Raw genomic sequence first — 26,114 nt, forward strand, 5'->3', positions numbered from 1 at the left:
TATTTTCACATAACAATCAAAAGTTGCCAACCAATCCTGAAAAGTCACGGTGTGATCTACACTGTGAGAAATCAAGGAAAAGTTGTTGACCTCCACTACAACAGATGGAAATTTGTTCCAACTATCAACTACCCGCTGGCTAAAGGCAAATTTCCACACATCTATTCTACAATTGTCTTTCCTCAATTTGATTTTATGCCCCCTCAGGTGAGTAAACTGAGCAAGAGGAAGAATCCCATCAGCATTGAGCTTACTCAAACCTTATACATCTAAATTAGATCACCTCACAAGTGCCTAGTCTCCAGACGCTGCAATTTGCAGAACTTAAGTCTTTCTTTCTTGGTAATAACAGCAACCTTTGTTCCACTCACCAATCACGTTACCCATCTCTGTACTCATTTCAGCAGCTCCACATCTTTTCTAAAATGAGGCCTCCAGTCCTGTATACAGTACATCTTTTCTAAAATGAGGCCTCCAGTCCTGCATACAGTACATCTTTTCTAAAATGAGGCCTGACCATTGCCTCATACAAGGGAACAATCACCTCCTTATCCCTGCTAGCAAAATTCCTGTATACAGTAGAATCTCGAAATAGCGGCACCCCAAATAACGGCACATTCGAAATAACAGCATTGAGATCAGATGTATACATACAGTGCAGATGTCTTGCAGTGCCGAAAAGAGAAAACAGCAAGTCACGTGATTACTTGTTTGTTTATGTTCGCCATTTTAAAAGTGAATTCTGTACTGGTATCACGGATTATACACTGTTTTACATTTATTCTAAATTCAAAACCTCTCACTATGGCTCCTAAAGTTAATAAACCTCATACAGAGAAGAAAAGAAGAACAACATTAAAGCTTAGTAACAAACTTGATATAATCCAAACTATTACATTAGGGTCACCGGGAATGTTAATTCATATACCCAAGTGTACTGTGTCCGTAAATTGTGTGCGTTCTCTGCTAAATTTGTCTGTTTTGCTGGAAGAAAAACCCCAGTTTCTTACTGAAATGAAAAATTATAATTCCTCAGAGCAGTTAATACTAGAATATACATATTGAGAATGGTTAGTATTCAAAAGAGCTTTCAGCTGAGTAGACAGCCTTCTTCAGTTAAACATATTAAATGGCAGTTAGAATGGAGATGTGCACTGCCAAGTTGGTACGTGAGGCACGTGGCTAATTGTTTGAGGTTGAAGTGGCCAGTATTTGTCTATGGACAGAATTATTGCTTCTGTGATGGGGTTAACTTGACAACCACTGTTCCTGTTCAAAGAGGTATCCGAGCATTTTATGTTTAACGATTCCAACCAGGTGCGCCGTAGGTAATGGTTGGACCTGTCCACAACCACGACATCACGGTGTGGGTCAATGTCGTGGTGGGTTGTCCAGACATGCTCGGCAATAGCTGAGTGTTCCACACCTGCTAAACGGATCGCCCTTTTATGTTCTGAGAGACGTTTCTGGAGCCGACGTCCAGTCTCTCCAAAGTAGCAGCTAGTGCAGTCACGGCAAGAGATGCGATAGACCAAACCGCTCTGCAGAAGGGTGGGGACAGGTGTTTTCACGTTGGAAATGAGAGAACGCAGTTTCTTGCCTTTTGCACAAGAGATGGCAAGAAACTGCGTTCTCTCATTTCCAACGTGAAAACACCTGTCCCCACCCTTCTGCAGAGCGGTTTGGTCTATTGCACAAGAGATGGCAAGAAACTGCGTTCTCTCATTTCCAACGTGAAAACACCTGTCCCCACCCTTCTGCAGAGCGGTTTGGTCTATCGCATCTCTTGCCGTGACTGCACTAGCTGCTACTTTGGAGAGACTGGACGTCGGCTCCAGAAACATCTCTCAGAACATAAAAGGGCGATCCGTTTAGCAGGTGTGGAACACTCAGCTATTGCCGAGCATGTCTGGACAACCCACCACGACATTGACCCACACCGCGATGTCGTGGACAGGTCCCACCATTACCTACGGCGCACCTGGTTGGAATCGTTAAACATAAAATGCTCAGATACCTCTCTGAACAGGAACAGTGGTTGTCAAGTTAACCCCATCACAGAAGCAATAATTCTGTCCATAGACAAACGCTGGCCGCGTCACCACAATACGTCACAGCCACAAACTTCAACCTCAAACAATTAGCCACGCGCCTCACGCACCAACTTGGCAGTGCACATCTCCATTCTAACTGCCATTTAATATGTTTAACTGAAGAAGGCTGTCTACTCAGCCGAAAGCTCTTTTGAATACTAACCGTTCTCTATATGTATATTCTAGTATTAACCGCTCTGAGGAATTATAATTTTTCATTTCAGTAATATGAATCCGGAGCGCATAGGCCTCTTTCACCATACCCCAGTTTCTGGGGAAGAAACCTTGCTATCTATACCTGAGACCCACTCACTCAGCCACATAGTAAAAAAAGCATAAAAAAGTTCCTTGCATCATCGACAGGATTCGAACCCAGGCCTTTTCCACCTGGTGTGAGGAGGACAATGACAATACCACTGTGCTACCAGTACAGACAAAACTTAAGAAAACAGGGGCATAAACAGAAGTGTGTCAATGGTAGAATATAACACTGGAATGTCAACATGTTTGTTTTTTTTATGTGCAGTTAATAAAATTGCATTCTTAATCTCCCTGTTTATTTGGCCTCATTATTTCTGCATTAAATACATTATAAATAAAACTATCTAGATAACAGAAAAATCGAAATAACAGCACCTTGAATCCCCAAAGGTGCCATTATATCTTGTCAATAATTCATTAGAGTCTACTGTATTATTGACAAGACACCATGAGCTACTCTTGCATCCTGTCTGAACTGTTCAGAAACCTTCATGTATGACCGCACAATTACCCCCAGGTCCTTTTCATTCTCCACTATCCAACTTCACATTCTTCAGCAGTTATAATTCATATCCAAACCTGGCCTGAATAATGAATGGGAGAATGAATTACGAGCTACTCTTGCATCCTGTCTGAACTGTTCAGAAACCTTCATGTATGACTGCACAATTACCCCCAGGTCCTTTTCATTCTCCACTATCCAACTTCACATTCTTCAGCAGTTGTAATTCATATCCAAACCTGGCCTGAATAATGAATGGGAGAATGAATTATAGATGTTGAGCAAGTCATGTTTTTTATATTCAAAAGAAGAAAAAACAAATCCAAGTGAAATTCTTTGCTTGAAGTATAAAATTCATTGCGCGTCATTACAGCCATAAAGAAAGATTCCTGTTCTAGTTTATGGCAAATTTTTCACCCCATTGTGTTTTCTGCTCCAGTAATCAGGTGCCTCCAAAGAAATACACTGCATATCAGGAGTACAGCAGTTTTCTCATTTCTAGTGTTGCAAGTGGGCTCATGGCATCCAAATTTAACCCGCCATCAGTCACTCATTTTTAAAGGAACATATGCCTCATATCTTGTGGCATCTGACATACATTTTTTAAGTTTTTACTGAATTGAAAATAGTGTTTTATAATGTAAAGAATTATAGCTCAAAGGCTTTGAATTGGTATTAATTTCAATGGTAATCATTTAAAAAAGTCTGAAAAAACTCCCCTCTCTTTTCTAAATGTTTAAATATTCATGTTGAAACTATTAAATTAAAAGAATGAAGGGAAATAAGTTAAAGAGCATTAAAATGATAACTCTTTAAAGTGCACTTCATTGCATGTGTCAAAGCTTGCAAAAAAATTTAATTTTAATATGGTGAGATAAACACAATGGCAAGAACTAATATTTTTTCATAAGAACACATTGACCATTGCCAATTGCCATATTAGCATTAGCATAGGCATATGATGCAGGAAAGTAAGCTTATATAGCATCAGCCAAAAAACACCTTCCCATTTCACACATCCGTTCATACCAAATGTTGTCTAGTCAGTCTTAAATTTATTTAAGGCTATCAAATTCCACAACAACAACAGATGGAAGTCTGTTCCAGCAATCAACTACCCACTGGCTAAAGGCAAACTTCCGCACATCTATCCTACAACTGTCTTTCCTCAATTTGAATCTATGCCCCCTCAGGTTCTTAATCTGAGCAAGCAGAAGTATCCCATCAGCATTGAGCCTCCTCAATCCATTCAAGGCTTTATACACCTCAATCAGATCACTTCACAAGTGCCTAGTCTCCAGATGCTGCAACTTGCAGAATTTAAGCCTCTCCTCATAAGAGAACCCCTTTGTTCCTCTCACCAATCTTGTTGCCCTTCTCTGTATTCGTTCTAGCAACTCTATATCCTGCCTAAAATGAAGCCTCCAGACATATACGCAGTACTCAAGGTGTGGCCTGACCATTGCCTTATACAAGGGGATAATCACTTCCTTGTCTCTGTAGCAAAATTCATATATATCATTGACAAAACTCCATGTGACCTGCTCTAGCAGCCTGTCTGCACTGCTCAGAGAACCTCATATCTGACTGCACAATTACCCCCAGGTCTTCTCATCCTCCCTGAGTGTAGTACCAACCAACTGGTACGTTTTTTCTTGAAATACTGCTACCCATATGCAGTACTTTGCATTTGTCAATGTTAAACTTTAGTTGCCACTTCTCAGCCCATCTGCCTAACTTTTCTAGATCCTGTTGCAGTAGCATACTGTCATTAGTGTCATTAACAACCCTGCCAACCTTTGTATCATCTGCAATCTATTGCAGATCATCTTGGATATTAAGTCTGATATACCAACATCGATATCATTGATAAATACACAAAATAAACAGTAGGCCAAACACTAACCCTTAGGGACTCCACTAATAACATTAGTCCACGTAGAGCAGTGTTCATTTATTACCACTCTCTACTGTCTCCCACTCAACCATCCCTTTATCCATTGCAGCAACTTGCCCTCAATGCCATACTGCTCCAATTTGTAAAGCAGCCTTCCATGTGTAGCAGTATCAAAAGTTTTCCTGAAATCCAAGTATATGATGTCAAAATTTTTTTTTTGCATCCAGTTCCTTTGTGACCACATCATAGTATCCAATCAAATTGGTCCGACAACACTTTCTCCTTAACAAACCCATGATGTGTCTGAACTATTACTGCAATTTTGTCTAGGTGATTCTGCATTGCTTCTTTAACCAGTGACTCCATTATTTTCCTCGGAACAGAAGTTAAACTAACAGGTACATAATTATTTGTGTCATCTTTTGAACCCCCCTTTGTGAATTGGGGATACGTTTGCACATCTCCAGTCAATTGGGGACCTCCCCTGAATCTAAGGATGCTCTCTTAATTATGGCTAATATTATGTATCAACTGACATGTTGTCTACTGCCATATTATGTCAATTGACAATGTGTTCTTACAAAAAGATTAGTTCTCAGATTTCCACTGTGTTTACATTGCCATATCAAAATTATGTTTTGTTTCCAATCAAAAATCTTCACTTTTTAAGTTTTACAGCCCAATAAATTACAAAAATGGCATTTTTTAAAATTTTTTATCAAGAAATGTATTAAAAACAAAACTCTAATAATGGATAGTAGAGAGAGAGGTAGTGTTTCTGTTCCTACAGACTACACTTGCAATTCACCAATCTAGAATGGCGGCATTTATTTTTTAAAAAATAATGTAATTTTTCAGCTTGTCAGTTGTTTCAAGCTTGGCCAACATTTCAACAAGTGTCTATAAATTAAAATTACCTCATAATAAATGATTAAAGTGACATGCATTTATCCACATCAGGGTATACAAAAACAACACTTGGCACAAATGCACCAGAAGCCATGTTTCAACAGATATGAACCTGTCAAAACACAGCTTCTGTGCTCATTTCTAATTAAATAATTTTGAAGTTATTCCTTTTATCCAACTGTATTCCTCAGAACCTCACAGTAACTAATTACATTAGTCAGACAAAATACCTTGTACAGTAAACCCCTGCTATTCGCAGTATCTGTATTCGCGGTTTCGCGTATTCACTGTCACTGATTTAACATAAAATAAAACCTAAAAAAATGTGAATTTTAAAGCGCCGTGAACATTTTCCACCATAAAAAACATGGGCGTGGCTAAAATTATCTTTCCCTGTCAAAACAGCGCTCAGTGGGTGGGGGGAGAGGGGGTGACAAAATCGCGATCGTAGATGTTTCTCGCTAATCCTTGTTCAGTATGTGTTATGCGCTTGTCATGGAAGGTTTCGTCGTTTGCTTTTCATTTATATGCTTATAAATTGAATAAATTTATCAATTTATAAATTGATATGCTTACAAAAGTGATAAATCTAAAAGTGACTTTATTTGGACAAGTTCTTTCTAACCCATACAAAAATATGGCTACAAATAACAAGGGAAATGTGAAAAGATCAAAGGTGATGACATGAGCGAATAAAATTGAGTTATTAGATAAAATTTCTAATGGTGAAAGTGTCTCCTCAGTGGCAAAACATTATAAAATCAATGAGTCAATGGTACGATCAATCAAGAAATCAGAAGAAAAAAATCGCCGTAGTGTCCGTGAAAACACGCTAATTGCTTCCAAAATTTGCTCTGTAACTCGTGAAGTTAAATTAGAAAAAATGGAAAAAAGCTTTAAATCTGTGGATAGAAGACCGAACTCAAAATAAAATTCCGTTAAGTTCACTCATCATTCGTGAAAAGGCAAAACACCTTTATCAACACTTTAGTGAAACTGGTGATAGCGCAGGCGGGATAAGTTTTTTTTTGCTAGCAAAGGCGCTGGTTTGAAAGATTTGTTTGAAATTTCTAATAAATGTTACATTTAATATTAAATTGTTTCTTATTTTCAATTCGATGCCATATGCTTTCATTTCACTATGTACTGTCTTTGTACATAGTCATATTATGAAGGTACATATAATACATACATAGACAAAATTTTAAACTAGTTTTTCTTATATATTTCATACTTTGGAACGGAACCCCTTTATTACCATGGGAGCCATAACTCAGTATTCGTGTTTTTGGTATTCGCGGCATTTCTCAGGAACGTAACCCCCGCGAATAGCGGGGGTTTACTGTATATCATAGGGGTAAAAATGCAAGCGCTGTACTGGCAGCCTTAACCATGAGTTGATATCCTTATAGTTCCATACCTGTCCCAATAATTTTGTACTGCATCCTTAACTAAGAACATCATTTTCCCTCCCTGTCCCACAAATCAAGCTAAATAGGCATGTAAGCAATGTTGTAGGCATAAAATTAGCAGAGTATACGTATGCAGAGAGTACACTGTGCTTATTAATCGAATTATTAAGTGTATACCCTCTACTACAGTCCTGTATGTAAGTATTCATTTCACTCACTAAGGCATTTTATAAATAGGGCAGACAGTTGCATATCTCCAATCTACAGGGTCATTAGCTGAATCCAAGGAAGCAAAAAGGTTTGCTTATATCTTTTGTTGCTTCCTTCAATATAACTGGACAGATTCCATCAGTTCAGGGTAACTTGTTCATATTTAATTTTAACAACTTTGCTTCTAGTCTCATAGTATAAATGTTATTGGTAGTGGCAAAGGATTAAAAAACAGCAAACATATACAGCACAAATTAAAAAAAAAAAACAAAAGGCCCCATAAACATCACTCATCTGATCCCTCCAATAATTTCTCTAGTTCCACCTAATCTTTATTGAAACCAACCACTTTCCCAGCACCAGTAGAAGTTTGTTCCAACAATTGCTAACTACTGGCTGAAAGCAAATTACCAAAATATCCTGCAACCATCCTTAAATTTAAATTTATGCCTCAACATGCATTGTATCAGCAAGTGGAAGAATACCATTGGCATTTAGGTTTTTTTTACTTAATCTACTTAGCCCAACCATTGCTTTATACGACAAAAAAATCACCTCTTTATCCCTAATGGCAAAATTATTGAATATTATGGACAAAACACATGACCAGTCTTGGCAACCAGAGTATACTTTTTTTACGGGCTCCAGCAAATAAAGAAGTTTTGCTTTTTTATTGACTTAAATTGGCATATTAATTTATTTTTTAGAGTTGCTTTATATTCCTAGTAACAATACTTTAGTTTAATTTGAATTTAGATAGAGATTTTGTAGGTTATTACTTAGTATCAGTAAGGGAATCAAATCCACGTGTTAAACAGGTTATGCAGCTCCTGCGAACGAAAAGTTTTTAATTATACTTAGCCACTTTATTGACTTAATTGTTAGATTAAATTATTTTCTATAAGTAGCTTATAGACCTAGTCAAGCTCCGTGGTTTATTTTAAATTTATATAGCACGGTTTGAAAACTAAATAATACCTCGTATCCGTAGATTAACCATTTGTAACTTGATGCCGTTGTTATACAATACAATGTGTGCACTGAACTAGATAGCATAAGGTCTAACGGAAAACTAGATAGCATAAGTTTTAACGGATAACTAAATAGCAAGTATAATAGTATCAATTAATCAGTAAAATTTATTAATCGTATTAAATTTTATTGTCAATTGAATTGTACTTTAACTAAATAAATATAGCAACCTAGTGTTTACAAACATAACATCATAAATTAATACATATAATTTGACAGGGGATAAGAAAGCATATAATGTAACTCGAAGATAACATTCGATACCAAAATACATATACATATATATATATAGTATTATAACTGCATTGGGATATAGGTTTAGGGTTATATTTTGTATTGGAATTTTACCGAACTTGAATAGAAATCATGAGTCAGACCAGAGCAGCAAAGCAAAAGGCTCAAACTAATGGAAGTGCTGTGGCTCAAGGGAGAACTGGGGGGGGGGGAGTTGTCCTCTGAATCACAGTCTTTTGAAATGCACTGGTTGTTTGATGTTTGTGGAGTTATCAGGAACAGGACATGATATTGCCAGGGGGAATGTCTGCGTGTGCACGATGTAAGGAGTGTGAGGAAATCAAGCACCAACTCAGCATTGTTATGGGCTTATATGAGAGCTTGAGGGATAGGGTGGATGCCCTCAAAGGATTTAAATTGAGGGGCCAATCAAGCTCACAGCTGCCCGCATCAATGCCAGAACTTGCACTTGAACATCACGCAACACAGTGGCAAACCCCAAGGCAGAATGCACTGGACCCAAAGGAACTAGTTGTTGTAGGTGACTCTATTGTCAGGAAAATGGGAAACATATTGAGCAAAAAGGAGAGATGGAACAGGACCAGGGTACATCTGCCAGAGGCAAAGGTTGATGACGTTGTAGGACAGATATCATCCTTTAAGGGCACAAAGAGTGATTGATATTGTTGTACACATTGGCACTAATAATATTAAGAGTAGGAGACCGGCGGAATTACTTAACAAGTACAAGTCAATGCTGAAAAAAAGCCGTGAGTTACGGTTGAATTTGAAAGCGTCTGCAATTCTGCCCAGACACGATAGAAGGGAGTATATAATGAGAGCCTTGTCGATCAATTTGGCCCTGGAAAGATTGTGGAAGGCTCGAGGAGTACAATTTTTCTCAGCCTGGACTGTGCTTGTTAACAGGAGAGACTGCTTCTACAGGGATGTTATACACTTAAATAGAAAGGGGTGCAAGAATATTTGTTTATGCTATCGAGGCAGAGTTAGGTGGGTCGGAAAAATGCTAGCTTTGGAAGGGATACACGAACTAATAGATTAACAGTAGCCGCTGGCAGAGGTAGAAGTGAGTCTTGCACTACTTCTATTGAAATGCAATTGAGCAAAAGCCTGGAAAGCAAGGTAATGCGGATTTCCAGGACTACTGGGAGTCATAGTGGAATACATGGGCTATGTTAGGATAACTAAGAGTAGAAACAGGTGCATGTATAGTTGCATGTACACCAATACTAGGAGTATAGTTAATAAATTCGATGCGCTTGAAGTGCTAGTCAAGACATCAAAGGTAGATATTGTTGGGATATCAGAGACGTGGTGTCACACAGACATAAGCAGTGCAGAACTGAAATTTGGGGGAGTATAATGTGTACAGAAAGGATAGAAAGGACAGAAAGGGAGGAGTTAAGTTAAGAAAGGTTAGTTAAGAAACACGGAAGTGCATCCAATTGATGTTGGTGGATAATGCAATGTTGAGTCTGTTTGGTGTGACATAAGCACTGGGAAAGGAAAAATGAGAGTAGGTGTGTGTTATAAGCCAAATTAATCTGATGAGTATAATGAGCAATTGTGAAGAGAAATAGAGTGGGCCAGTAAATCAGATTGTCTTATAACGGCGATTTTAATTTCCCAGAGATTGACTGGAATTTGTGGGTTGGTCACTCACACACTAGCAAGGCTTTTGTGGATTTATCGGATGATTGTTTTCTATAGCAGCATGTCTGGGAGACAACTAGAGAGAGTAATACTCTTGATCTGATTATCAGTGGTGATTCTTCATGCATCAAGAATTTGCAGATAAAGGAACCACTAGGTGGCAGTGATCACAGTGTGCAGAAGTGAGATTTACTCAAAGAGGTAACTACCATCAGGGGTAAAGAGAAGGGTTTTTACTTTTGTAAAGTTGACTATGGTGATCTGAGACAGTATTTAAATTCTATATGGCGGGACCAACTGATGACGTTACAAACATCAAATTCAAAATGGGAAGCATTCAAAGAATTAATCTTGGAAGCTACTAGGCTTTTCATACCAACAAAGAAATATTGTTCAAGATTTAGGCCTAAATGGACGTCAGATGAACTAATTAGACATGTGACAGAGAAGAAAAATGCATGGGATAGATATAAATTAACATGTGACACAGAATCCTATGATAGATATAAGCTGGTCTGTAACCAAGTTATAAAGGAGGTTAGGCAGGAGAAGGCAGATTATGAGAAATCTTTAGCAAAGGATACAAAGAAAAACAGCAAAAAGTTCTTTACTTATGTAAACTCTAGAAGGAAGGGGATGGATCAGATTGGTCCACTTGATATTGATGGTTCAACAGCTGACGATCCTGCTCAGGTGGCTAACAAACAAAACGAGTATTTTGCATCTATATTCACACATGAGGAGTTATTCAGGAAGTGGAATGCCACAGGTGTATTCAACTCTGGCAGTAAGCTAGATAATATTGTAATAACTGAGAGTAAAGTGGAGGAGAAATTGTTGAAGATAAACATAAGAAAGGCACCTGGGGTGGATGGAATCTATCCAGTTATATTAAAGGAGGTGGCAAAGGAAGTAAGCAAACCCTTAGCCATAATTAAGCTTCCCTGGACTCAGCACAGGTACCCATGGACTGTAGATGTGCAAATATGAACCCCATCCAAAAAGGATCAAAGGAAGACACAAGTAATTACAGACCTGTTAGTTTAACTCCTGTTCCAGGGAAATTAATGGAGGTACTGGTTAAAGAAGCACTGCAGGATCATCTAGACAAGACTTTAGTTATAGCTCGGACACAGCATGGATTTAAGGAAAAGTCTTGTCTGACTAATTTGATTGGATACTATGAGGTAGTGACAAAGGAACTGGATGCAAAGAATAACTTTGATGTCATATATTTGGATCTTAGAAAGGCCTTTGATACTATTGCACATGGAAGACTGCTGCACAAATTGGAGCAGTGTGGCATTGGAGGCAAATTGCCGCTATGGATAAAGGGGTGGTTGAGTGGAAGAAGAAGACAGAGAATGGTAATCAATGGACACTGTTCTTTGTGGACAGTGAGGGACTCCACTAATGTTATTAGTGGAGTCCCTCAGGGTTCATTGTTGGTTCCATTATTGTTTTCTGTATTTATAAATGATATTGATGATGGTATATCAAGCTTAATGTCCAAGTTTGCAGACGATACGGAGGTTCGCAGGGTTGTCAAGGACACTACTGACACTACGCTACTGGAACAGGATCTGGAAAGGTTGAGCAGATGGGCTGAGAGGTGGCAAATGAAGTTTAACATTGACAAATGTAAAGTACTACATATGGGAAACAGCAATCCCAGAGCAATGTATCAACTCTGTGGTACTACACTGACAGTGGTAGAGAATGAAAGGGACCTGGGGGGTGGTTGTGCAGGCAGATATGAAGTTTTCTAAGCAGTGCAGACTGTCTGCAAGAGTAGCTCATGGTGTCTTGTCAATGATATACAGGAATTTTTCTAGCAGGGATAAGGAGGTGATTATCCCCTTGTATACGGCAATGGTCAGGCCACACCTTGAGTACTGTATACAGGTCTCGGAGGCCTCATTTTAAGAAGGATGTAGAGCTGTTGGAACGAGTACAGAGAAGGGCAACAAGATTAGTGAACAGAACAAAGGGTTGCTCTTATGAAGAAAGGCTTAAGTTTTGCAAATTACAGTGTCTGGAGACTAGGCACCTGCAAGGTGATCTGATTGAGGTGTATAAAGCATTGAATGGTTTGAGCATGCTCAATGCTGATGGGATCCTTCCTTTTGCTCAAATAATTGTCTGAAAGGGCATAAATTCAAATTGAGGAAATATGGTTGTAGGATAGATGTGTCAAAGTTTGCCTTTAGCCAGTGGGTGGTTGATTGTTGGAACAAAGTTCCATCTGTCGTTGTAGAAGTTGATAGCTTAAATAGATTCAAGGCAGAACTTAACAAACATTTGGAGCGAGGGGATGGGTGAAATAAGGGAGTTTTTTTTTTTTTTTTGGCTGGCTGATGCCATATAAGCTTGCTTTCTTGCATCATGTGCTCTTGCTAATGCTAAGTGTACAGAAAACTCATATTTGACTGTATAATTATCCCATGTCGTCTTCTTCATTCACTACTACCCTGAATTTGATACAACACAGTCAGTACATTAATCTCCGACTACAGCTATATATTAAACAGTACCTTGCATTTGCCAATATTGACCTTCAGTATCCACTTCTCAGTGGGCAAATGCCTAAGTTTTCTAAAACTTCTGTGTAGCATATCCGACTGCTGTCATTAACCACTTTGCCTTACTTTTCTTCCAAACAGCTGCTCACTCTGTATAAATCGCAAATCCGCCCTGCCATGGAATATTGTTCCCACATCTGGGGTGGTGCCCCCAAAACTTCTCTCAGGCTTCTTGATTCCATTCAGAAGAGGACAGTTAGGTTAATTAATGATTCATCTTTAACAGGGTCTCTCCACTTGCTGTCTCATAGACGTACTGTTTCTGCTGCATGCCTCTTCTACAGATACTTCCATGGGCACTGTTCTTCTGAATTGGCTTCTATAATTCCCGCTCTCTCTTTCAAAACAGTCCGAACACCTGCCACCACCAGCCAACATCCATTTACTGTCCAACTTCAAACTCACAGAACCAACTTTTCATCTTCCTCGTTTATTCATTCAACTGCCGTTTTCTGGAACAACCTTCCTTCATACGTATTTCCTGAAAATTACAATCTACAGAAGTTCAAGTCCAATGTCAACAAATATCTTCTTTCGTCTTCTCAACCTCCAACCCAAGCACGGTACTAAGTACTATAGGTTCTAATACTTCTCGTGTTTGGGGTTTACATAAAAAAAATAAAATAAAATAAAATAAAATCCACTCAGATTGGTCAGTTCTGGTAACAAACTGCCAATTAAGAAATCCATGCTGTGACTGCCATATAACTGCATTCCTGTCTAGATAGTCTCCCATTACTTCTTTAACCAATGACTCAATCATTTTCCTTGGAACAGAAATCAAAGTTACAGGTCTGTAATTGCTCACTTAACCTTTGATCCCCTTTGTGAATTTGTGGATAACCTTCGCACATTTCCAATCTGTGGAAAACTTCCCGGAATCCAAGGATGCTCTCAAAATTATGGTTAAAGATTTTCTGCCTGCTTTGCTACCTCTCTCAATAATCAGAGAGATTCCACCCACCCCAGGTTCTTTAAGTTTAGCTTTAACATTTCTTAACCTTCCTCTCAGCTTTCATAAAATCATTTCGCTCCCTATAAAAAGTCTGATTTTAGATTACAAACTGCAAAGTCAAAGAATTTTGAGACCTGGGAATGGACCAAGTTTTCAAAAAATTTTACCATTTTAAATAAAAAATAAATAAATTTTCTGTTTATACTCCGGGACGACCAAACGGTCAGAGGAGTTCACAAATAGACAGAATACAAGAAACAGCACCGTATTCAGTAGTCACGGGCTTGAACCCCGGTCACTCAAGGCACGTGTACTTATGCACCCGCGCGCCTGACCACTAGGCTACGGCGGCCTATTTTTTTTTTAGTGACTTAATTAACATATTAACTCATAAAAAATAATGGAGTGACTGGTTGAATAAGTAATGCAGTGTAATCTAGACAAGAATGCAGATGAACTTCAAAAATCACAGCATGGATTTAAGGGGGAACTCTTGTCTTACGAATTTGATTGGATAGTATGATGTAGTCACAAAGAAAATTGATGCAAAAATAATTTTGATATCATAAACTTGGATTTCATGAAAACTTTTGATATGATACTGTTGCACATAAGCCTGCTGTACAAATTAGAGCTATATTCTGTTCTGGATTTGGACAAAATATAGATCTAATTAGTACAGATAATAAACCGGCCCTATGAGCACATCAAAGGACATAAAAGACTGCAGTACAAAATAGAGCTACATTCTGTCCTGGATTACTGATTTGGACATGTAATAAACCAGCCATACAGGCAAATCAAAGGGAGGGGGAGGGAGGGGGGGGGAGAGAGAGAGAGAGAGAGAGAGAGAGAGAATGCAATCAAGGAATTTACACACTGGCATTAAGGTCAAGTTACTGCTATTGATAAAGAGATGGGCAAGTGAAAGAAGATAGAGAGTTGTTATCAATGGACACTGATCTTCGGGGACTAAAATTATTATTAAAGTCCCCCAAAGTTTGGTGCTGGACTCATTGTTTTTTGTATTTATCAATGATATTGATGAAGTCATTACTATCAATGATAGTAATGATATACACTATATTCACCGTATCCTTCACAAATTCAAGACGACCAACTCCTCTATGTGAAATACAGCTCCATATCATTTGAAATGCAGAATGTTTCTCTTTGGAGACAATGCAGTCAGGATGAAATTCTTCTCTATTTCTTTGTCTAATAGTCTGCTAGTCATCCAAATCATACCAGTTGAATTTTGATTCATCAGAGAAAATAACTCATTTTCAGTAATCCTCAAACCAACCAGCATGCTCCTTTGCATACTTTAGTAACTGGTATTTATGCAGTTATTGGTAACTTCATAAAAATTTGCTGTTGGTATCAAGGCAACGTAGATGGGTTGGAAAATGGCTAGCTTGGAGGGAAAACATGCAGCTGTGGTTTCAATCACTGCTGAGGGTTCTCCTAAAAAATAAATACATGGGTTGTGTTAGGATTAGCAAGAGTGAAAACAGATTATGTATGCTTATATATTTAATAAGTCTAGTTCCTCCTTAAATATATTCAAACCACTTATTTCCACAGCACCAGATGGAATTTGATGGAATTTTGTTCCAAAAATAAACTACCCACCCACCTCTGCACCTATTCCAACAGATCTATATCCTTCCTAAAATTGTCGTTTTTCTCCACTACCCTCAGTGCTGTACTACACTACACAGTTGGTATGTTATTCTGGGTTTATTGCTACCCATATGCAGTACCTTGCACTTACCAATGTTAAACTTCAATCACCACCTCCGCCCAACTCCCCCTAATCTTTCTATATCTTGTTGCAATAGCATACTCCTGATTAACCACCATTTAACAACCTACCAACCTTTGTATCATCTGCAAACTTAGATATTAAGCCAGATATGCCTTTCATCGATACCATTAATAAATAGAGAAAACAACAATGGGCCCAGCACTGAACTCAACTCTGGACTCTGCTAATAACAATAATCCAAAAAGAGCAGAGCTCATTAATAATCAATCAATCTCTCTCTCTCTCTCTCTCTCTCTCTCTCTCTCTCTCTCTCTCTCTCTCTCTCTCTCTCTCTCTCTCTCTCTCTCTCCCTCCCTCCCTCCCTCCCTCCCTCCAACTCAACCATCCCTTTTTATCCATAGCAGTAACTTACCCCAAATGGCAATTTGTATAGCAGCCTTTTACATGCAACAGTAGCTAAAGATTTTCTGAAATCTAAGTATGATATCACAATTATTTTTTGCATCCAGTTCCATTCTCTGCATCATAGTATCCAATCAGATTGGTCAGAGAAAACCACTCCTGAAATTTTAGAAAATGCCTTCTGTACTGTTTATTCAAAAGATTGATGTATCTGTGGGTGAGATAACGTTCACTATAAATGGGTAAAATATAGAAAAGGTTGAGGACTTGTATACAACACTGAGCATAATGGGAAACCAGGTTTATGAATTTTTTAACAGTACTGAAAATGAAATGCATTACCTAATTTTTTACAATTTGCTGGAGGGTAGCCAAAGGTATTTTTTCTTGTTTCCTTAAACCCTCAGGTAACTCAAATTTGTTTTTGACTGATGTGATACTGAAAAAAATTTATAAGTATCTGCGTCATTATGAATAATATGATTCTTATAATTTATTCTTAGAGTCACTTCTATTTGTTATCAAGATTTTGTTGCCCTTTGCCAATTTTTGTACTACTACTTTTTTTTTTTTTTTTTTTAATGAAAACCCTAAACACGAGAGGTCTTAGAACATATAGTACTTGGTACCTTGCTTGGACTGGAGGTTGAGAAGATGAAAGAAGATATTTGTTGACATAAGACTTGAACTTCTGTAGACTGTAATTTTCAGGAAATATGTATAAAGGAAAGTTGTTCCAGAAAATGGCAGTTGAATGAATAAACGAGGAAGATGAAAAGTTGGTTCTGTGAGTTTGAAGTTGGACAGTAAATGGATGTTGGTGGCACGTGCTTGGACTGTTTTGAAAGAGAGAGCAGGAATTATAGCAGCCAATTCAGAAGAACAGTGCCCATGAGAGTATCTGTAAAAAAGGACATGCAGCAGAAACAGTACATCTATGAGAGAGAGAGTGGAGAGACTCTGTTAGAGAGGTGTCATTAATTAACCTAACTGCCATCTTCTAAATGGAATCTAGAAGCCTGGGAGAGGTTTTGGGGGCACAACCCCAGATGTGGGAACAATATTCCAAGGTAAGGCAGATTTGCGATTTGTACAGAGTGTACAGCTGTTGGGAAGAAAAGTAACGCCAAGAGAAAAACAGAAAACCAAGTTTTTTAGATGCAGAGGAAGCAATATTTGTAATGTAGTAGTAGTAGTAGTAGTGGCATGTGATGCAAGAAGGCAAGTGTATGAGCTTATGCAGCATCAGCCAAAAAAAAAAAAAAAAAAAATCACACCATTCCCTCCAAATGCCTGTCCAGTTCCTCCTTAAATTTATTCAACCTGTCAACTTCTACGACAGATGGAAGTTTGTTCCAACAATTAACCACCCGCTGGCTAAAGGCAAATTTCTGCACATCTATTCTACATCTGTCTTTTCTTAATTTGAATTTATGCCCCCTTAGGTTCGTAATCTGAACAAGTGGAAGGATCCCATCAGAATTCAGCGGGCTCAACCCATTCAAGGCACGCTGAATTCTGATGGGATCCTTCCACTTGTTCAGATTACGAATCTAAGGGGGCATAAATTCAAATTAAAATGTGCTTGTGCCAAGACAGATTAGAAGTCAGGGTATCCCCAGAAGAGAGAGATTATTTTGCATAGAAATCAGTGTCACCAAAGATAAGCATAGGAGCAGAAGAATCCTTTTTGTGAGATATAAGACAAGATTGAGTTTTAGAAGGATTGGAATCAACTAGGTTGTCTTTGCCCCATTGAAGAATTACCTGGAGATCAGCATTTAAGGAATTGGTGGTGGATATTCGAAAAGTTGAAGCTGATTGAGCAGGGCAAGGTTTTTCAAAATGGAAAGTAGAATGCAATATGCTATCATTGGCAAAACAATGGATAGGATTTCCAGTCAATGGAAAAAGGTCATTAATATACAAGAGGAAAAGAGTGGGGGAAAGAACTGAACCTTGGGGGAGATCAGCATTAGTGGAGAAGTTAGAAGACAGAGAGCCATCTACCATCACCCTCAGTGAGCGTATTTTACTGACTGGATAACCAATTATTAAAAACAGTTGGCAAACCATAAGACGGAAGCTTGTTTAGAAGACCTTTATGCCAAACATGATCGAAAGTCTTTGAGATGTCAAGAGCAACTGCTTGGGTTTCACCAAACTTTTCCATTGAATTAGTCCATGGATAGGTAACATAAGCCAGAATATCACCATTGGATCGACACTGATGGAATCCATACTGGCGATCGCTGATCAGACGGAAGGTTTCTAGGTAGTTTAAGAGTTGGCAGTTAATTGATTTCTCCATTACTTTAGAAAGAGTAGAAGTAATTGCAATGGGACGATAATTGGATGGGAGGGATTTGTCACCCTTTTTAGGAACTGGCTGGATATGAGCAAATTTCCACGCAGAAGGAAAAACACCTTTGGAATAAGAAAGTGAAAAAAAGGCGGCAAAGAACAGGAGTAAGTTCAGGAGCACAGGTTTTAAGAACAAGTGGAGAAACTGGTTCAGGAACTGGAGCTTTCTTACCATCGAGATTCATCAAAATCCTTCTGACATCCTTTTGATGGAAGACCACAGGAGGCATTGAATGGAGCGTGCTAGGAATGGTGGGAGGTGTTTTGCCAAGATCATTAATACATGAGTTGGAAGAAAAATGGGATGCTAGCAGGTCAGCTTTATCCTTGGCCAAAGTGATAATAGAACCATCTGGTTTTGACAGAGGTGGGAGCAGAGATGGGCAAAAGTTGTGGCCAAGAGACCAGAATGCACGGCTACCATTAGGCAAAAAAGCAAGTTTTCTACTCTTAGCCTATTCAAAATCTAGTTTGGACTGCTTAATGACTGCTTTACAATTGTTGTGAGCTTTGGTGTAGGCAGAAAATGAAACTGAAGAATTGGAAACAAGCCAATTACGATATGCAACATTCTTCACTTGAACAGCCTTAGCACATTTATTGGAAAACCAAGGTTTAGATAAAGGATGAGATTTTAGAGTGGAGCGTGGAATAAAGGATTCCATTCCTACAACAATAATTTCACTGACACGATCTGAGCAAACGTTGACATCAGAAGTTTTGAAACAGTAGTCCGACCAAGGAAAAGAAGAAAAGAAATCTCGCAGGTCATCCCATTTTGCATTCTTGTAATGCCAAAAAACACGATGTTGGAAATAGCCATGAGATAAAGGCTCCATTGGAGAAGAGACAATAACGAAGTTGTGATCTGAGGTACCTAAAGGACCACTCACTTCGACCGTGTACTTAAAAGGATTGTTTGTGATAAAAAGATCAAGCGTGTTGGCTGTATGGTTAAGATTGTCCGGTATTCTTGTAGGCAAATGAACAATCTGTGCAAAGTCATTAGAAATTGCAAAAGCCTCAGCATCTCGACCAGCTGAGTCAATGTGACTAGAAAACGGAAGCCAGCTGGAGTTGTGAACATTAAAATCTCCTAGGAAAATTACCTCACTGTTAGGAAAGTTGGACTGGAGAAAGTCACGTTGCAAAGGAAGGAGGTCAAAGAGCTCCAAGTGATTAGTGGAGTTGGGAGAATGGTAGAGACAACAGATGAATTTGACACAGTGAGGTAGAGAGATTTTAAGTCAGCGAAGATTGAAGAGAGGAGATTCCAAATTACCAATTCTCTGACAGGGAATATCAGAACAGATATATGCACAAGTACCACCTTTGAGACGAAAGGAATCATACAGTGAATAATTTGGGCAACTGAGATGAACAATAGTTGAATTAACCGATAACTGAGATTCAATCAAAAAAGCACATGGGGTTTAGCAGACTGCAAGTGGAAATGGACATTGTTGAGATTAGAATTGGACCACGTACATTTGTGAAATAAACTAGGAAGTATTTGGGAGGTTTAGATCTTTTTGCAGATAAGCTAACTCTATTAGTTTGACAATTCATGGTGTATTCAATAGTAAGAAAAAGTGGGGGGACATGCTGTATGAAGTAACGAAATTTTTTGATATTGCGTAAACATGGTAAGAATATACCAAGATCCTTGACATAACGTGGATTCGACAATTCCCTCCGCATAAACACTACTCGGACCCCCTCCGGTCACTAACTGGCAGAGTAGAGATAGCAAGATTATACACTACCTGATCCGGAAGCCTCCTAAAGAATTACCAATAGGTTCGGTCCGGTGTACTAACTAGCGGCCGGCCTGCAAACACAGTTTTAGAGCTGTACCCTTGAAACCTAAGTAAGATCGAATCTCACCACGATGTTCATCATAACCTCAAAAGTCATCAGTCATACTACATGATGGAAGAGATGGGGGAAGGGTTGACTGGAACTTAGCTCTGGAGAGTAAACATGGGTTTCACCACTTCAAGCCTCCAATAAGCAAAGTGATGGTATTGCACCGGTTGATGAGAGTCATCTACCACTTAGTATTGCCTGGTAACCCAGATGGGCGGCATTCCTCCATGTGGTGTGTGCGCCACACCTCGACCCCTGCTTATATTGGTTCATACCTGGATGGTTATGTTTGTGCATGGAGGTTATACCCAGGATTACTAACAGTCCCAACATCGTGAAGGTGCAAGCAGAGGATTTGGCTGTCACAGACTGTCCGGACTTCGCTGAAATTGGGTCTACTTGACTTGAATGTCACATGAATATCAGTTCCATCAATGTTTTAGACTCCCAGGTAGCCAGTATAGCTTGTCTGGCATATCTAAGAAAATGTCTGTCACATCTTCAAGGACCAACTGAGCTTGGTACTTGAGGATGATTACTGAGCACATTTTGAGCTTGAAATTGTGGTAAGTTCATTTTGAGTATGTATTTTATTTCAGAAGAAAAATTCTATTCAGCTGTTTAAAAAATAAGTTATTAAGGGTTGTTGTTTAATTTTAACTACATTCTGGCTTGATGATGATATTAATTTTACAGTAGTTAACCAATCTACATTTCCTCTAACACATATTTCAATTTGCAGCTGGGCAACTGGATCATTTGTAGCTCTTAGATAAAATGTAATTTCACAATGATTAATAGCAAATTACATCCAGATAATCTCATTCTATTTACTGCAAAAAGTTTCATAAAGTTTCATTCAATATATTAAAAGATAAATTTTTACCATAGCACTTTCATTTCTTTCTTCTTGGGTTTTCATTGCCATTGTCTCTAAATACAAAGCTTGCAGATAAAATGAATATAAATTTTCCGCATCAGAATCAAAATTTGCTTGGGAATATGACTGATCCTGAAGAAATAACAAGAAAAGAGTAAACCATATGATTGCTATTTATTAATTTTCATAAAAAAAAACTTGGCATAAACCAAACTAAATAATCTAATTTAAATATGTTGTTTCATACACGAAAAAATTAGAAAGATCACAAAACTGCAATAATATATTCTTTCTGCCATGGACAATGTTACACATTAATAAATAGGTATGGTGCCAATATCAAAGTTTCCCTTGTTTTTATTATTCACATTTAAATTTTAAAAAATTCAAAATCTATTAAGAGAAATAAATTTTTTAAAAAAATGAAACATGTGCTGGTGATCACAAAAGTATGATTAAGTTTCTTTACTGATTTTCACATTAAAATCTACAATAACGATTTCATGCAACTGACACATGGAGTCCAGCTCTGACTGGTTTATATAACACAAAGTGTGATGGTCCCCCACTCCATCCCACTAGCTATAATTAAATCAAGGCTCTGAACATGCTACAGCTAGAAAAATTATGACAAGTTTTTTTAGAATATACCTCTAGAATTTGACCCTATGCACCCATTTCCTTGTCCTCCTTAAAAAAAAAAAAAAAAAAAAAAAAAAAAGTGTGACAAATTTCACCACACCGCTATTTGGCACAGGGATAACACAAGGCAAAATTATCAGAAACACCTCATGAGTAAATAAGAAATGTGTATTAATATTAGAAAATGATGCAAGGAAACAAGCTATACAGTGATGGGCAAAAAACTGCATCACTTGTGAATTTTGAAAATAATGTGCTTTGAGCTGCTGTGTGATTTCAGAAATGTTTGAAATGTATTTGTTAGAAAGGATATCTATCTCTGTGAATGAAATCTAATAAAGACTCCACCCGTTATACCTAATTATCATAAATATCTTCCTAAAGAGTAAAATGAGTAATTAATGGAAATATGAGAAATCATGCAAACAGCAATCATGACAATACATTTTATTACATTTACATGTACAAACTGAAATGACAAGTTAATGTAATAGTATTAAGTAATGTAAATCAGCAAAATAAACTCAATATTTTGTTGTTCCTCCTCCTCGAGCTGCAATTACAGCCTTGCAACAATATAGCATAGAGTTATTCAACTCCTGGATATACAGTTGGCCAATTTCGTGGCACCCGCACCCTTACAATGCTCTCCTGCAGCTGAATCTTACTTGTTGGCTTCTTCTGAGCAATTTTAGACGACATTATGTACCAGCAATTTTCAATAGGGTTCAAATATGGACCTTCCAGGCAAGTCCACCACTGTAATTCCAGCATTTTTGAAGTATGATTGCACCTTAAGAGAGAAAAACAAGGGAAAACATTGGTGTAAGTATGCTTTAGGCCTTGTGAGACAAGAAGATAAACTCATCATTAAATCTAAATAGCATAAAACTTACAAATTTTGCTGTGTGGCAAGGTGCTGAGTCCTGTTGAAAAATGCAGTTTTGGATGTCTGCGTGGTGATCCCTAATAACAGTTTTCAGGCTCTCCTCCAAGATAGCAGTGTAGGTTTCTGCATTCACCGTTCCGTTAATAAACTTAACTTGCCCCCACCCCTTTGCTTGTTATGCATCCCCAGACCATCTGACCGGCGGGGAACTTAACAGTTGGTGCTATGCAAGTCAGGATGGTATGAATACGATTTTCGTCTTCTGACATATTGCTTCCTACCTGAGCCATGCAGGTTGAATTTTGATTCATCACACAAGATGACGGTGCCCAATTGCTCTTTTGTCCATGAAACATGCTTTTTCGCCCAAGCAAGTCGCTTCTTCCTCATTTGTTAGGTCAACAAAGGCTTCTTCTTGGGCTGATAGGCATGCATACCACATTCCGAAAGCCGTCTTTGGATAGTTCGTACACTTGTTTCAAACCAGAGGCCACCTCAAAGTCCAGTTTTAGATCAGGAGCACTAGCATGGCAATTACAAAGACACAGCTGTTTCAAATATCGATCTTGGGAAGGCGTAGTCACTCTCTTATGGCCTGATCCAGGTCTTCTCTTCACATCGCCAGTTTCACGCTTTAATTTCAGCACCCGGGATAATGTTGACTGGTGGCAGGCTGTTTTATCAGCGAAAGCACGTGTAGAAAGCCCTTTCTGGAACAGAGCAACAGTTACACTTTTTTTTCTTGGTGTCAATTAAGCATATGGAGCCATGCTTACACCTCTGCAAAACAAGATACTAATGAGTGTGTATACCCTTCCAACGCTGTATTTATAGAAACAGCTGATGCAATACCTTGCAATTACTGTCTGATGTAATAGAAGCACTATCTGTAACACATTTCAGTACAAATATTACTTTTTTTTAAGGTGATGCAGTTTTTTTATCTGCCACTGTATATAGTAATATCAAAAAATAAATAAATAAAAAATACAACCACCACATCTGTCCCATCCTTAAATTCTTTCTTAAATTTATTCAAACTACCCACCAAATGGACAGTTGTAAAAATAAATCAGTCTCTGATGAAAGAAAATTTTTGTACTTATATCCTAAATTGCCCCATTCGATTTCAATTTTAATCCCCTTCTGTGTTTGCATGATCTGAGAAAAAAATCAGGATCTGCATTTAATTAACTCAATGCACTAAAGGCCTTATACACTTCAATCAGGTATCCTCACATGTCGCTAATTTCTAACCACTGCAATTGCAGAACCGAAGATTTTATCGCAAAAGTATCCTTTCACATCCTTGGATAACCTTTTCTTCTGAACACCCATTCAGAGATTAAAACCTTCCTAAAATCAGGCTTTCAGACCAGCATGCAGTATTGAAGATGTCAACTAGCCACTGTCTCGTGCCATGGGACAATCATCTCAATATCCTCGCTAGTAAAATTCACATATATCATACAGTTATATAGTATGAATCAGAGCTGTAATGCTCAATACGTTCTACGTTAACATTAATATTTGTAAAATAATAAAAGGAGTTTACCTCAATATAATATGTAGAACACTTCCGTATGATACTCTCCAGAAATTAAAACGAAAAAAATCGAAAAACTTACATTAGAGTAAAAAATAATTAAAAACCAATTTAACACAATTAAAATCAATTTAACACAATTAAAATCAATTTAACACAATTAAAAATCAATTTAACCCAATTAAAAATATTAAAAAGAATCTAACAAAAATATTCAAAACGATTTTTCTTTCCTGAAGCTGACAACACTTTTCAACCATATGTCGTGATCACAGAAATGAAAATTACCGAATAGGGTTGAGCATGAAACTTAAATAGTGATAATTTGTCTTCGTGCATGCACGTAAAGGTCCATGCATCAGAGATCAAATATGGCCGACGAACATTAACAGAATTCTTGTGTAGTTTAATTTCTACGGTTTCTAAAATTAATAGTCGCGTATAATTACGTTGGACATTAAGTATTTTGGCCTCGTTAAATAAAAAGTTTTTCATTAATGGCATAAAAGGCTAATTCTGACGCTGTTGAACGAGAAGCACGAACTGAGGCTTCATGTTGATTTACATGAATATTCAGAGAAAAAAGCGTCTCAACCTTGGTAAGACAAGTCGAAATGCAAGAAATGTTGTATACCATGTCATTAATTTATGTTGCAAACGCGGAAAGAATTGAGCGATTATTTAGTATAGTGTGTAATTTCCGTATAGTGTGGCCTGGCCACAATTTTATCTTTAAAGAATCTATTAAGCTGTTTGTGCCACTGTTCAACATATGGGACAGAAATAAAGTATTTTTTTGATATTACTATTGTTGGTTGGTGTAGTATTTTGTATCTTTTTAGCCTGTACCCTAATCCGGTTTATTGTGGCAAGGGGATAATTCCTGTTTAAGAACCTGCTAGTTAATATTTGTATTTCTGAGCCCAAAGCAGATTCCGTCGTTGAATATTTATAAGCATTTAGAAATTGATTAAAGATAATCGATCTTTTGTAGGTGAACAGGTGATAGCTATTATAATGTAGAAGCATACTAGTGTTTGTAGGTTTTTGATAGATGCTAAATTGGATCTTATTTGAGTCCCGAGTAAGCGTGAAATTTAGAAAGTTTAATGACTTTGTATCCGTATCCTCCCTTTCCAATGTAAATTTGAGTCTAGAATGAATATTATTAAATGAATGTAAAATGTCTTGGATAGTACTACTATCAGTAATAAGTAGAAGATCGTCTAAATACCTTCCATAGTATGTGATAGGGGTCGAAAAAATGTCAAATGTATATGTTTAATCATTGAGAGATAGATCTCTGATATTAAGCCGCTAAGGCTCAAACCCATTTGTAATCCAAAAATTTGTTTGTACACCTTGTCTCGATAGGTGATATAGTTGGCCTCAACTAACAGTTTAATTAAGTGAAAAATTTCCTTAATAGGTAGCTTCATATTTGTTGTTTTTGTTTGTTTTAGTTAGTTGTTGGCACATCGGCTTCTGTGGCCATAATGCACCTCCCAAGGTTTTTGAAGTACTGTGATCCAAGCCCAAAGCGGGATTTGAACCCGCGACCTTTGGGTTGCCAGGTAGCTTCATATAATTAATCGGTATCGAGTTATTATTTAACATATCCCAAATAATATCTAATGTGCATTCAACGTTTACATTCGTATATAATGAGGTAACATCTAGTGAGAATAAATTGTCATTGTCGCCAAGTCTACAGTCTTTAAGATTATTAAATAATGTATCGTAGTTCTTAATCCCAATTTGTATTACCTCTCTAAAGGGTTTTATAATGCTATATACATGTATGGCTAAGGATGAAAATGCCGAGTTCCTGTAGGAAACAATAGGTCGAACAGGAAATCCAGTCTTCTGTAATTTTACCTGACCGAAAAGTGCAGGAATATTGTATGTTCTGGCCTTCAATTCCTTTAACTTAGCTATAGTGATGTAGTCGTTTTTTCAATATGTGGTTAACGTTTTATTGTATTGATTG

General features: G+C 37.7%; 1 protein-coding gene across 2 annotated transcripts in view; it reads right to left on the reverse strand.

Annotated features, from left to right (window-relative positions):
- The window catches only part of LOC150083238 (uncharacterized), a 193,022-nt gene that overhangs the window by 70,195 nt on the left and 96,713 nt on the right, over positions 1 to 26,114 (reverse strand). For both annotated transcript variants that reach the window (XM_090377927.1, XM_090377926.1), the window contains exon 6: positions 21,054 to 21,179. In XM_090377927.1, the coding sequence (XP_090234053.1) occupies positions 21,054 to 21,179 (126 nt within the window). The remainder of the gene's footprint in view (positions 1 to 21,053; positions 21,180 to 26,114) is intronic.

This window comes from Mastigoproctus giganteus, chromosome 7 (genome assembly GCF_048544385.1).
Source record: "Mastigoproctus giganteus isolate SK-2022 chromosome 7, ASM4854438v1, whole genome shotgun sequence".
In the NCBI taxonomy this organism is placed as follows: domain Eukaryota; kingdom Metazoa; phylum Arthropoda; class Arachnida; order Uropygi; family Thelyphonidae; genus Mastigoproctus; species Mastigoproctus giganteus.